The 14,786-nt window shown below is 38.7% G+C and overlaps 3 protein-coding genes across 3 annotated transcripts; all 3 read right to left on the bottom strand.

The window, feature by feature from the left end:
• Positions 1-468: 468 nt before the first annotated feature.
• LOC127654888 (gamma-crystallin M2-like) lies at positions 469-1,393 on the bottom strand. The gene is made up of 3 exons (XM_052142429.1): positions 1,311-1,393; positions 965-1,207; positions 469-775 (listed from the first exon to the last, which is right to left on the bottom strand). Exons 1-3 carry the CDS (start codon positions 1,320-1,322, stop codon positions 503-505), a joined length of 528 nt encoding a protein of 175 aa, XP_051998389.1. The 5' UTR covers positions 1,323-1,393; the 3' UTR covers positions 469-502.
• Positions 1,394-9,087: 7,694 nt separating this feature from the next.
• On the bottom strand, positions 9,088-10,145 carry LOC127654881 (gamma-crystallin M2-like). Its single transcript, XM_052142415.1, has 3 exons — positions 9,995-10,145; positions 9,587-9,829; positions 9,088-9,396 (listed from the first exon to the last, which is right to left on the bottom strand). The coding sequence occupies exons 1-3, from the start codon at positions 10,001-10,003 to the stop codon at positions 9,124-9,126; spliced, it is 525 nt and encodes a 174-aa protein (XP_051998375.1). The 5' UTR covers positions 10,004-10,145; the 3' UTR covers positions 9,088-9,123.
• Positions 10,146-13,220: 3,075 nt separating this feature from the next.
• Positions 13,221-14,173, bottom strand: LOC127655250 (gamma-crystallin M3). The gene is made up of 3 exons (XM_052142936.1): positions 14,099-14,173; positions 13,656-13,895; positions 13,221-13,534 (listed from the first exon to the last, which is right to left on the bottom strand). Exons 1-3 carry the CDS (start codon positions 14,105-14,107, stop codon positions 13,259-13,261), a joined length of 525 nt encoding a protein of 174 aa, XP_051998896.1. The 5' UTR covers positions 14,108-14,173; the 3' UTR covers positions 13,221-13,258.
• Between the last annotated feature and the right edge of the window lie 613 nt (positions 14,174-14,786).

The raw sequence follows: 14,786 nt of genomic DNA, 5'->3' as shown, positions 1-14,786 counted from the left end.
ATTATTTATTTTTCACATATCCCAGCTAAGCTGGGGTCAGAGTGCAGGGTCAGCCATGATACGGCGCCCCTGGAGCAGATAGGTTCAAGGGCCTTGCTCAAGGGCCCAACAGTGGTGTCTTGGTGGTGTTGGGGCTTGAACCCACGACCTTCTGATCAGTAACCCAGAGCCTTAACCGCTGAGCCACCACTGCCCTATTTGTGTGTACAAGTGTAAATTGGTAATGACGAGAAAATGACACGTATGTGGAATAGTGGTATATCATCAGCCTTTTCTTGGTTTTAAACTGATCTTTCAGCACATTTCTTTAGCTACTATGAGTAACTTTCTAGTATCAGCAATAATTCTTTAAAGACATAATTAATCAAGGTATGTGGCTTATTGACAATAATAAACAAATCTTTGCATTTAATTTACTCATTAGGTTTTTAAAAAATATATATTATATCCATGACACAATGTTTAGTTTTGTAGAGAAATTATTTATTGAAACAGTAGAACACTAGTACATTGAATCCATGATACGCCTCATGCTCATGAATCTCATGCCACCCATGTTGCTGAAGCTCCTGTACTCTCCAGGCCTGAAGTAGTGCATCCTGCCTCTGTAGTGGGGCTGCTCATACATGAGCCAGTGACCTTCCATCACATGGCAAGAATTGCAGTGAGACATGCGGTAACGGTCCATGATGTTGTCACAGTCATCCATCATCTCGTGCATCTGGCCCATGAAGTTCTCCCTCTCGTAGATCCTCATTCTGTAGGATCCTCTGTGCTGTATTGGGAGAGAAGTCCATTATATTTAAGTTTAATAGTCTGGGAAAAACTTCAATTAAAATGTAAACATAAATCTAGTTTTCCATCTTTTCCGAAATATAAAAATAATTAAAAAAGAACAATACATAGAATATTCCTTTTAAATAAATTTCTTCAAGTGAATGAATTTATTAGAAATGGAGCTCACCATGGGGATCATACGGCAAGACCTGATGCAGTCACTCATTCCAAACATGGACATGTAATCAGCATACTCGCCCTTCCTGAAGAAATACTGATTTCCCATGTAGTTGGGATTATCATACATCATGAAACAGCCGCTCTCCACTCTGCAGGAATGACAGCGGCTCATGTAGGAGGACATGTCAGCACAGTCGCTCATGCACTCATATGAGCGACCCTGGAAGTTTCTGTCCTCGTAGAAGGTGACCTGAAAATTCAAAGTTGATCTTTCAGTGAAATAAAGAGAAACATACAAAATCAAATACATTTTTGTGAAATGGTGTGGAAATGGGAGCTGGAACCAAATTTACCTTGCCCATCATGGTTGCTCTAGCTGATCCTCAGTAGTTCCACAAAGGAGAAGCTGAAGCTGAATCTGTTTGTTGACTGACTGCTGTCACTCGTACCTTTATACTAGACCAACACTAAAGACTACACAGTGACTATTGTTAGTCAATTCCTGACTGTGCAGGTTGAAACAGAGGTCAACATATGACCAACATGCTTTTGTAATTTTCACATGTTCTTTAAAAGATGTTGACCATACTTCTGTGGGAATATTTTACTAGAAATTGTATGTTTAGTTAACATCAGTATTTCCCACTCTTTTTAATAAAAAATAATTATTTTATGATATTTTATGGCTTGTTTATGCTCATGCTATTAAATAATCTTAATTTTGTATTAATTTAATGCATTTAACTGTTTTCCCCCAAATAAATGTACATACGTGAGTCCTCAAAGACTCATGCTTCAATTTAAAATGACTATACATTTTACTATGTTTTGATGACAGTGTTTATTCTTGTAGAGATGTATAATTGAGTGTATAAAGAGAGATAATTGCTTCTAGGACAAATTATACCTTGTAAGGTGAGTTTTCATTTTAATAGCCTATTTTAGGGCCAGTATGTTAAACATTTAGTCACATAAATAGTTACATACTACTATATATTTGTGGGTGTTATGAACATCATAAAACGTCACGGTTACTGTTGTAACCTCCATTCCCTGAGGGAGGGAACGAGACAAGGTGTTAAATGAAGTGACAGAAGGGGTCTTCCAAGGGAGCCTCGCATACCTGTAAAGGCCAATAAGAAATTGGCAGACAGAATTTGCATGTCCCGCCCCAAGAAATACAGGTATAAAGGGAAACAGGCGTGCGTCTGTCAGTCTGGTTTTTGCACAGAGGAGCCGAGAATAAGGTACGGCCATTTACAGTGGTAGGTCTAGTGCCGTGGCAGATGGGACACGTCTCGTTCCCTCCATCAGGGAACGGAGGTGACATACGTAACCTAGACGTTCCCCGTCTGTCACTCACTTCGACGTTGTATCGAAGAAGCGAAACTAGGGGTCCAATTTAAATCACGCCATGTGCTGAGCCATGTACGTGTAATACTGACACAAGAGCGGGCAAGCATTTCATGTGCAAAGGTGACCAGTTGTGTCTGACTGCACGTACCCTTCCCCAATGGCCCATAAAAGTTGGCGGAATCCTTCTGGCTAAACAGGGGAACAAGGCGATGCTTGCCAACCTGGGAATGGGCCGAGCTTAGCCAGGCATCTTATCTCTCTATGTTTCTCGCATAGAGCCAAACGGCTGGGGCCCTTCCACGCATCGTGGGAAGGGGGTCTTATCCAGTTTCCTATTCTTTCAGGGGGAAAAGACCCTGCGGAGACCACACCTGCCCAGGGACAGTGAGGTAAAAGTGGCAAAATACATCACATGGGCCACTCAGTCACATGTGGAAAAAATGCAGCGGTGGTAGATCCAGCCTCAAGGAGGGGGGAGTTGCTACAGTACGGTGACTGGAGGGCAGCTGGAACTGCCTAAGGGAAACATGGGTCCATTTGTAAGGGGACCGTACTGCGGAAAATACACACAGGAGGAGTCCATGCAGGAGTCCCGACCTGTGGAGCACCTATTCCAGTACAGGGTAGATTTGAGTACCCGCAGTGACTCACAAAGGTATTAGGTGTTGCAAAACCCGCTGCTCTACATATGTCTGCCAGGGAGGTGCCTCAGGCCAGTGTCCACGAGGATGCAACACTCCTTGTTTATTGTGCTAGAATCCCCAAGGGGGGGACACGGCCTGGGTGCGATAGGCCAATGAAATGGCGTCAACCACCCAGTGGGAAAGCCTCTGTTTTGAGACAGCGTTCCCTTTCCGCTGTCCACCAAAGCAAACAAAGAGCTGATCAGAACATCTAAAGCTCTGCGTGTGGTCCAAGTAGGTACGCAAAGCATGTACCGAACACAGCAATGAAGGGGCTGGGTCTGCCTCCTCCCAGGGCAGCGCTTGCAGGTTCACTACCTGGTCTCTGAAGGGCGTGGTAGGAACCTTGGGCACTTAGCCCGGTCACGGTCTTAGGATCACATGTGCGAACCAATCTAGATGCCGGACGCAAGTTAAGATGTGTTTTTGCATGAGCATTTTGAATGGGAGTTTATGCAAAGCCCGGTTGAAAACTCTCAAGTCCAAGATCGGTCATAAGCTGCCGCCTTTCTTAGATACGATGAAGTAAGGGCTGTAGAAACCCTTCTTCATCTCGGTTGGAGGGACAGACTCTATCGCGTCTTTGAGTAAGAGAGTAGCGGGGATTTTTTTAACGGACCATTTTTAACGGACCCGGCGGGGCGGAGCAGGTAGTACGCTGTCAGGAGGCCCGGAGAAGGTCCTGTAGCAATGTCCTCTGGACTCGACAGAACTGGCCGGCCGGGGAACAGTCGTGGGGCTGAGGGCGGAGGGTCCATGTCCAGGCTACCCCCATGCAGATCTTTCAGTGCCTTGGCCTGGTGGGCTTGCAGGAGGGCCATGGCATGCAGGGCGGAAGTGGCGTGTCCAGTGGCGCTGTAGGCTTTGGCAGTCAATGAAGACGTTGTCCTACAGGCCTTGGAGGGGAGTACAGGGCGACTTTTATACCCGTATGTCCGGGGGCGGGGTATGCAAATACTGTCTGCCCAATTCTCATTGGCCTTTTTTCATAGATCAGAGGCATATTCGGCACTCAAGAGAGACCCTTAGTGTCGCTTCTTCGACACAACATCGAAGTGAGTGACAGACGGGGAACTATATTTAACTTGCCACAGTGACCTAAACATTTTATGTTTATGATGCAAGGCACCCTACTCAATCATGTCTGATGCTGGTTGAAATTGACGGGTTCTTAAACAAGCCCTCATAATTCCTCACTTGTGGAAGGATTGCTGTGAACTGTATGCCAATGCTTGGTTTATGTTCAATAAATTCATGTTCAATGGTAACAATACATTGTATTCTAAAGCTGTTTTTTGTATTGTCTTATCAATGAATAACTCTTCTGCCACAAGAATGTGATACATTTTAATTATCTGAATATATATATATATATATATATATATATATATATATATATATATATATATATATATATATATATATATATTTTAATATTTAAAGATAACTATGTATAATTATTTCATCATATATTGAATTATTGTTATATGAGGGGCTTTCTCAGCAAATATTTGTATATGCAATTAAATGCGATTAATTAATCGGGACATCATGTAATTAATTCGATTAAAAATTGTAATCGATTGACAGCCCTAATTATTACAATGTGTTGACTTTCATAAATCCTGATTGACATTCATCAATAATGGGATCGAAACAATCCTTTAGTCTTGCAGCAAATATATGTGCGAAAATGTTTGCATCATTATTAATCAATGTAATCGTGCGCCAATTTTCTAAAAGTGTTAAATCCTTATTGGGCTTTGGTAATAAAGTAATCAAACCTTGTCTCAGTGAACTTGGTAAATAACCATATTGTATAGCCTCTCTAAATAACATCTAACAAAAAAAGTGACAATTCGTTTTGAAAATATTTTTTAAATTCACAAATTAAATCATCGTTTCTGGGTGACTTATTGTCTTTAAGTTTGTTAATACAATGAAATACTTCATTTAAAGATATCTCTTGGTCACACATTTTCATAGAAGACTCATCTTTTTAGCATCCTCTTTAATAGAATCTAAGAATGACTATGCGTTACTCAATTTGGTGTCATAAGAATACAATTTCTCATAAAATTTGACCATGTATCTTGATATTTCAATAATATTTTCAGTCAAGTGTCCATTAATACTCAGTTTGACCATTGATGTGAGTTCTACATTTCTTTTTTAAATATTTTCAATGTTTTGTACTTTTTTCTCCTTCCTCTAACCATTTCTTCCATGATCTAATAAAGGCACCCCTTTCTTTTATTAATATATTTTATCTAAATCAAATTCTAACCGTAATCATTTATTTTTACCTTTTTGATCTAAATGGCAACCTCCAGAGAGATTTATAATATCACATATAATTTTGTGTACATTTTGTTCTATGCCTTGTTATTTTGTTTCCTCTCCTTATGGCTAAAGATCTGATTTTATTCTTCATTATTTCCCAATATTCTGAAAATATTGGTTGCATTTGCCTCATTCCAACAATCTATAATGTAATGATATGTTTAGCATCATCTCTGAACTGCTCATCTGTCAGTAAGTTCTGGTTAATTACACACTTCAGTAGTAATTTTTTTACATCAACTGATTTTGTTATATAGTGAGAGGAAAATGGCTGTGCGTCTGTAAGAACTGAAGGCTCTGTAGAGACATCTTTAACATAATTCACTAAATACCTTGAAATTAACCAATAATATATATATGTGACTTTTGAGTAATGTTTCTTTTACACCATGTAAACTGAATTTTATCTGGGTAATTATGTCTCCATATATCAATTTAGTCAAAAGTAGAACATAAAATATAAAATTTTGGAAGAACAGAAATGACATTTGGACGAGGAGGAAAACAAACCTTTTCAGAATCCCATATTGTATTAAAATCCCCTCCAGTTATTTATTTTTACTCCAATTTTTTTTTTTATCTGGTCTTCGAAATGTAAAAATAAAGCTTTATTTTGTGAGGTAAAGTTAGTTGCATAGACATTCCCCAAAATAATAATTTAAGCATTCTTTTCTATTACCAATATCATCCATCGAACTGAGTCATGCAATTTAGTTTGAATTATTTTCCCCTTAAATGTACCCATTAAGACTGCAACACTGGCTGATTGATTATACCCATACGACATCCATAAATCATACCCCATTGACTCTTCCAAAAATTATAATCTGTCAAAGCAGCATGTGTTTCTTGGATATAATTTTTAGGTTTTTGTATTGGAATATAAAATGCATTGGTGAGAAGTACAACAAAGTGTGAGATGTCAGTCGGTGGTGGGCTTCCCAAGCTGTGCCTTGGTTCCTCCCCAATTGTTTATTTGTTTTTCTAATGCACTTAGTTTTGTCTTGCCATCATTGTTGCATTTAGCTTTCTCTCTGGGGCTTTTTAAGGCACTATTCTTTGTAAAGCTGCTTTGGAACTATATATATTGTGACAAGCACTACACAGATACATTGAATTAAAATGTAATTGAGTTGGAATAGACAAAACTTGCCTCTTCCCATTTCACTCACATGTTTAACCATTCAACCGAATAGATTTCTTTTTTTTCTTCTTCTTTTCAAGATTGGATGCTTGTTTTTTTAAAAAAACAAGTTGTGTTGTGTTAAAATAACGTCTCGGGTTACGTATGTAACCCTTGTTCCCTGAAAACAGCGGAAACGAGATGCTGCGCTTTGCTAAGTGCTTTGGGAATAATCCTAGTTGTGACCGAGCTGTGAATATGTGTGTAACACGTCAATGAACATTGACCGGAATTTATAGCCTCCGCTGATGTAATCATTAGATGCACCTGTGGCCAGGCTATAAATGGATGCGTCACCAGGTGTCGTTAGATACTTCTTTTTGAAGAGCAGTCCTGGGGCATCCCAGTGCGGCAAAACAGCGTCTCCTTCCGCTTTTTTCAGGGAACAAGGGCTTCACTTGATGCTGCGCTTTGCTAAGCGCTTTGGGAACGCAATACCCACACTGCCGCACTGGGGCTGTCCGGACCCCTACGGTTGTGAAGTGTGCTCACAAGAACACGAGAGGTCTCAGACATGAGCTTTGGTCACTGCGGAGAGGCACCTTTGCCTCAACCTTTCGGGCATCAAGGACAAGGACAAAGTTTTCCTCCTTGATGCCCCGGTTTCGCCCACTGGCATATTCAGAGACGCCATGACCACGGTAGACCGGTCAATAGCACAGGCTGTTTGCTTGGTCGTGCGGAGAGAAAGATCTGTGGCTCGGCGAAGCTCAGAGAAGGCTTGCTCGTTGAGCGCAGCACCCACACTCAGGTTGTCCAGCAGTTCAGCCTGGTATGCCTGTAATACAGCCATAGTGTGCAGAGCAGCACCAGCCTGACCTGCTGCTTGATAAGCCCTTCCCACTAAAGTGGAGGTTGTCATACAAGGCTTTGAGGGGAGAGAGGGCTTTTTGAGTGACGATGCCGAGCCCGGCGAGAGATAGCCCGCAAGTGTCTCTTCGACCGGCGGCATCACTGAATATCCCCGTGCCTCAGCACCCATGATAGTCGAATATAATGACGTCGAGGGTACATGAACACGGGAAGAATAGGGGTTCCTCCATGAGCGAGAAAGCTCTTCATGGAGGTTATCAAAGAAGGGAAGGGACTGATGAGGCGTTCCCTTCCCCAGATTGCTAGATAAAAATCTATCCCCTAACTTGGAGGGTTTGGGAGTCTCTTTTTGGCGTGGCCAGTCCAACTGGAGTCTGGCAACCACACAAGTAACCACATCGAGCAATTCCTCCGCTGAATTTTTATTGCGGATGGAAAGCTCGGAGGCGGGAAGAGAATCGCGGTCCCCCTCATGAACCGAAGAGGCGTCGGAAAGCTTCGAGATCATGTGAAGGACCAGCTGGATTTGGGGAGAGAGCGAGAGAAAGGGACAAACCTGTCTCTTGCTCCTGAGCCAAATCCATGCGAGAGCCCCAGGAACTAAGCGTGGGTTCTGACTCCCGGAAGCAAGCGAGGCGAGCGCGAAGGACTTTGCCAGAAAGCAAATCGCAGTGCTTGCACCCGCCCTGCCACAACGCGAGAGCAGCGTGCTCTTCCCCCAAACAAACAGAGCAAAACTGATGCGTGTCCTCTTTGGCTATAGAGCGAGAACAGGGGAACACACATCGTTTGCCCTGGCTTTCAGTCATTCTCTTTTTAAAAATATATATTATTTTCTTAGAAAGAAGAGAAAAGGAGAAAAGGTTCACTGCACACTGCCTAACAAATTCTAACTCCTAGCAGAGGAAAGAAAGTTTTGACAGGGTTGTAAAACACACACACCGAATCGCTCTGAAAAAAGAGGATCTGACGACACCTGGTGACACAACCGTTTATAGTCTGGCCATAGGTGCATCTAATGATTACATCAGCCGAGGCTATAAATGCCGGTCAATGTTCATTTGACGTGTTAAACACTTATTCACAGCTCAGTCACAACTAGGATTGTTCCCAAAGCGCTTAGCAAAGCGCAGCATCAAGTGAAGCTTTTTGTAAAGGGAACAGTTGTTTATCAGAGCTTATATTGCATATTAAGATTTTTTGACAAAACTTCTATTAAATAATAACATAAACATTCTGTCTATTGCTATTACAAAGAATTTGTGTTTATAGATTAGCAACAAGGAATCAGTATTTTCTATCCCCTTTCTTGCAGTGAAGGAGATATAGCCCGTTCACAATAACAAATGTGTCAGACCTTAATCAATTCTAAATAAAATGTTATACATTTCTAATGATTAGTGATAAAATATACATCGTTGTTGAGCTCCATTTTACAACTTACAATTTTTTTGTTTGTTTATTATATAATGTGTCTACATACAATGCTCATTTTGCTCATAGGTTCAAGTTTTCAGCCCTTAAATACATTTTAGGTTTTGTTTTCTTAGTTTTAGGTTAGTAATAATTATCTGGCCTTAACTGTGCATAGAAGAGCTGACTTTCAAAAAAAGTGGCCACACTTTTCTCGTGAGCCTAATGACCTAATTAATAAATTTACATATTAGTGTGTGTGTGTGTGTGTGTTCTATAAAGATGGCTTATGTAAATATTTGCTGAGTAAATTGTTTAGATACTAGACAAAGTCAAGAATGAATTAAGACACATTTTTATTTGAACATTAGAACACTAGTAACAAGAATCCATGATACACCTCATGCTCATGAATCTCATGCCACCCATGTTGTTGAAGCTCCTGTACTCTCCAGGCCTGAAGTACATCATCCTGCCTCTGTAGTTGGGCTGCTCATACATGAGCCAGTGACCTTCCATCACATGGCAGGACTGGCAATGAGACATGCGGTAACGGTCCATGATGTTGTCACAGTCATCCATCAGCTCGTGCATCTGTCCCAGGAAGTTTTCTCTCTCATAGATCCTCATTCTGTAGGATCCTCTGTGCTGTATTGGAAAATAAGTTATATTTTGTTTACTTTTTTATTTATCAGGCAGAACCAAGAAACATTAAGGTAGAAAACATTTCATGAAATATAAACGGTTTCCAATATTATTATAGCGCTAAACTAGATATTAATGTTCTGCAAATACATGAAATACACATCTAACACATCTAAGTGTTCAAGCAACTCACCATTGGGATCATACGGCAAGACTTGATGCCTGTGCTCATTCCAAACATGGACATGTAATCAGCATATTCACCCCTCTTGAAGAAATACTGATTTCCCATGTAGTTGGGACGGTCATACATCATGAAGCATCCGCTCTCCACTCTGCAAGAGTGACAGCGGCTCATGTAGGAGGACAGGTCAGTGCAGTCGCTCATGCACTCATAAGTGCGACCCTGGAAGTTCCTGTCCTCGTAGAAAATTACCTGTTTTTTATTAAATGAAAGGAAGGAATAAAAGGAAATAAGTTGTCTTTGTGCCTCTTCTGTCATTTGACTTGTAGTTACCAGCTACTTGTTTGCAACAGTACATAATCTATCTCCTATTATCTACATCATTTTTGGATGATTTGATTGCATACTGTTACTTACTTTCCCCATGGTCACAGTTGTGCTAGTGCTCCTCAGGACTGAGTGGTTGCCACAGTTACACTGAGACTGTCTGTTTAAAGTGCTCACTTTTATACCACAGAATATGTGCCTTGCATTGTGGGTAAGCTCCTGACCCAGCACAAATACAAGCAAATTGAGATCTATAGGGATATTTGTCAGCATGTGTGATACAGCTGTGAATGTACCATACAGTGTCCTTTTTACAGTGTACAAAGAGAGAATAATTGTCTGGATATTTGTTAGATCCTAAGTCTTTTATCTCTTTTAGATGACAAGTTTCATTATCCTAAATACAATGTTGTATTGGTAACACTTTACAATAAAGTTAAATTTGTTAACATTAGTTAATGCATTAGGTATAATCAGAGGTGGGTAGGGTAGCCAAAATCTGTACTCAAATAAAAGTACAATTACTTTAAAAAATATATTACTTAAGTAGAAGTAAAAATGCTAACATAAATAATTACTTGATTAAGAGTAAGAAAGTATCCAATGAAAAGAGTACTCAAGTAGTGAGAAACTCATTAATTTCACAAATGACATAACGGACATTAACTTCCTTCATTCCATTACATAATACATATTTATATATAACAGAATTATTAATTATAAATTGTTATTATTATTATTAGTAGTAGTAGTATTAATAATGAAAATTCTGTCATCATTCACCATAATGTAGTTCCAAACCTGTATAACATTCTTTCTTCCAGGCAACAAAATAAGGAGATTTTAGACAGAATGTTAGCACTTGTCACCATTTACTTTCAGTATATATATATATATACTGAAAGTGAATGGTGACTGAGACTGTCAGTCCCTAACGTTCTGTTTAACATCTTTCGTGGTTCACAGAATACAAAGGGTCACATGGGTTTGGAACAACATGAGGGTAGAGAAATGATGACCGAATATTAAAGCTATACTTTAAAGGAGTAGTTCACCCAAAAATTTTAATTCTCTCATCATTTACTCACCCTCATGGATCCCAGATGTGTATGACTTCCTTTCTTCTGCAGAATATACATTATGATTTTTATAAGAATATTTTAGCTCTGTAGGTCAGTACAATGCAAGTGAATGGGTGCCTAAATTTTGATGCTCCAAAAAGCACATAAAGGAATCCATACAACTCCAGTAGTTAAATCCATATCTCAGATTTAGAGAGAGAGAGTAAAATGTACACACTTTTAACCTACTCTAAAAGTATTTTTTTCCCAAAAAGTTCCTCAAGTAAATGTTACAGAGTAAATGTAGCATATAACTGCCCACCTCTGTGTATCATTAAAAAACAATTAACAATATAAGTTTTAAGTCATTTATCAATCTTTGTTAATGTTAGTTAATAAAAATACTATTGTTCATTGTTAGCTCATAGTCCATTAACTACTGTTAACAAATTCAACTTTTGATTTTTAAAATAAAACTATATGTTGAAATAACATGAACTAAGATTAATAAATGCTTAAACAGTATTGTTGATTGTTAGTTAATGTTAACTAATGTTGTTAGCTAATGTTAAAAAATGGAACCTTATTGTAAAGTATTACTGTTATATTTAGCAAAGACAAGTACTAATATCTGTGGTCACATTTTCAGTTAAATTATTTCAGTTTTCATGTCAAACTTATAAAGCTACAATACAGGTCTTATAAAGGTCATGAAGTGCAATTTTTTATAAATGTATTATCTTCCCTGATGTCAAAATGTATTGTTATAAACGTTTTTTGCACAAAAAAATAATTTAGTAATATATGATAATTTTTCACACTGTTTTTGGCCCTCTGTCTGAAATGCTCGGTTTTGGCCTAAGTGCTTCCTTAAAACTTAATTGTAAACTGCCACTGTTGTGATTGGCTAACATCATGCAGCCCCTCAAACTCAACTGGAAAAGAATGAACAAGCCCCTCAAAAATTATAAAACAAAATTTCAGGGTTTACACATAATGCACATCCAACACATTGTATACAAATGTATTAAACTGTTCATTTCAAGCTCAACTGTTAACACTTAGCACAATAAACTATCAAATAGTCATAACATTTGAATTCAAGTTTTTGATCGGGTCCAAGTGTTTTGAACTGCCCCATTCTTCAATAACCGTTCCTGTGCAAAGCTTGAATCATATTATGACGGATTCACAACCAGTCCACGCTGACATGTGCGAAAAAAAAATGCACACATCATTGTCCAAAGCAAGGTGAATAGATGCACACATTTATTGTAGGCTCACTGAGGTGCCCAATGTTGGAAACACATCAAAACAGTCAATGATGTCCATCTAGTCTATGTTTACATACACCAACAATGAAAAATAGCGCAGATGTGCAAAAGAACATATTTGTGCTTGTTACGTACCATGGGATAAGTGTGACTTGTGTGATTTGTGTTTTGGAGTTTGTTTGATTTCTCTCCCTCCCTCTGTCTTTCGCTCTTCACTTTCCTTTTTCAACAGGTTGGCATGGTGTTTAATTGCTCAATACAATAAGAGAAAGCAGAGGCAGAGTCTGTGTAGTTCATGTTTATAAACAAAATAATTAAAAATAGTCCAGATTGGACCGCTTTGGTCCTCAGGATATGTTAGCCACACAAGGCCTGGTCTCTTGAATTGCATGCCAGTGGGCAGGGCCAAGGGTGTGATGTTGTATGTTGTGGGATGTGGGATGTTTAAATCCAAACTCTTTAGCAGAGTGGCTACTATAAATACTCTTTTTAGACTGGGGAGGAAGTTTTGAGTTCTGAAACTTAAAGTATGTTTTTATAGTATAGTTACCTCTTACATGTATCAAGGAAAATGTGATTCTCCAAAAACTCATGTCTATATTTTTATTTAATTAATTCAAATAAATGTTATCTTAACGCACCACTTTATCTCCATGTCTGATTTAAAACATGTAAAACTCTAGATCTAATGACCTATAGATAAAGATAACCGTTATTTTTATTCTAGCAAAAAAATTTTAATGACATTTATTATTTCTTAGTGCTGGCAAGTGACCAGGGTGTAAGGGCTTTACATTGGGTGGTTCTTTTCTTCCACGTCATGCATTAAAATCATTTAATTTGGACATCTATGTTTATTATATTTATGAATGATTTATGATATTTACAGTATATCTGATTTTCTTATTGGCGGTACACTGACATGGACACATATTGATGGAAATCAACGTGATGTTTAAAATTAGGCCAAAACAACAGAAATGCTTGCAAGATTTTATTTATGTTTCCAGACTGTGTATTTAACACAAGTCCATGATTTTTCTAACAGAGCTGAATCTGGCGTTGCTGTATCCCATATCCCTGAAGCTTCTGTACTCTCCGGGTCTAAAGTAGATCATCCTGCCTCTGAAATGGGGCTGCTCATACATGAGCCAGTGACCATCCATCACATGGCAGGACTGGCAGTCGGACATGCGGTAACGGTCCATGAAGGAATCACAGTCATCTGTCATCTCGTGCATCTGACCTCCAAAATTCTCCCTCTCATAGATCCTCATTCTATAGGATCCTCTGTACTATAAGATGAACCAAAAAGAATAAGTAATCAATACCTTCAAAAAACTTAAAACAAAATTGATATATTACTAACTGTTATTACTGTATTTCTATCATTATTTTAGTTGTTTTTTTTCTTACCTGAGGAACCATGCGGCAAGACCTGATGCCATCACTCATTCCCATGCGCATGTAATCAGCATACTCGCCCCTCCTCATGAAGAACTGGTTTCCCATGAAGTTAGGACGGTCATAGACCACAAAGCAGCCGCTCTCCACTCTGCAGGAGTTGCAGCGGCTGAGGTAGGTAGACATGTCAGAGCAGTCACTGCTGCACTCATAAGAGCGACCCTGGAAGTTCCTGTCCTCGTAAAAAATTATCTAGCAAAAAAAAAGAAAGAAATGAAACATTATTCATAATTTTTTTAACTAAGTTGTTTAAGTTGATTAACAAATATATAAAGAGTGTATGCATGAATCACAAACCATTGACATAATTTCCATATTAAAATTGTATCATTCTTTAGAGGTTGTTGCTGTTTTGGCAGCTCTACTCCATTGGATTAAGCCCACCCAATACATACCTTGCCCATGTTTGCTAGTCTTTGTGAGATTCTGTCCAGCTACTATCTGTGTGACTGCCGGCTTTTATACTTTATAGGCTGATAATGTTTTTTGTTATTCAAATGCCCTGGAACCTGATGAACAAGCAATCACAGCCTACAATGAGAGACAGCGAGAGAGAGAGAGAGAGAGAGAGAGAGCGAGAGCGAGAGAGACCAAATGTAGTGATGGATTCCTTAAGTAATAAACATCTTCAAAATAGCAATACTTATGGTTATAAAAGATAGTTATAGGTATGTGATGTGGGAACTTCTTTTACTAAGCCTGTCTATTTCTTGAGATATCAAGATTTAATTTGGTTACATGTTTGCAAAATATATATTATAATTAAATATTTTAAAGGTGTTTGCAATCAAGATTATTTTCTGCAGTAGGACCATGGAAATTGCTGTTGCTATTGAAATTACTGAATGCTTATATAAAATTACATAAAGTTTTGTTTCATACTGTAATACAGACTCACTGCACCCTTTGGGTCAAAACCCTCAAGAGGCATTTTCAGTCAAAAACATTTCATTTTAAAACAGTGAAACTAGAAAGAGAACTTTAAGGTGGTTTCAGGCCTTTTACAAATGTATGCAAATTAAGCTGACAAAAGTGAAGTGTCAGTAATGACAGATAATGAGTAGAAGCAGCCCGGTATTAAAC

This window comes from Xyrauchen texanus, chromosome 14, assembly GCF_025860055.1.
Source record: "Xyrauchen texanus isolate HMW12.3.18 chromosome 14, RBS_HiC_50CHRs, whole genome shotgun sequence".
Taxonomy (NCBI): domain Eukaryota; kingdom Metazoa; phylum Chordata; class Actinopteri; order Cypriniformes; family Catostomidae; genus Xyrauchen; species Xyrauchen texanus.
This window is presented reverse-complemented; position numbering and strand designations above follow the sequence as displayed.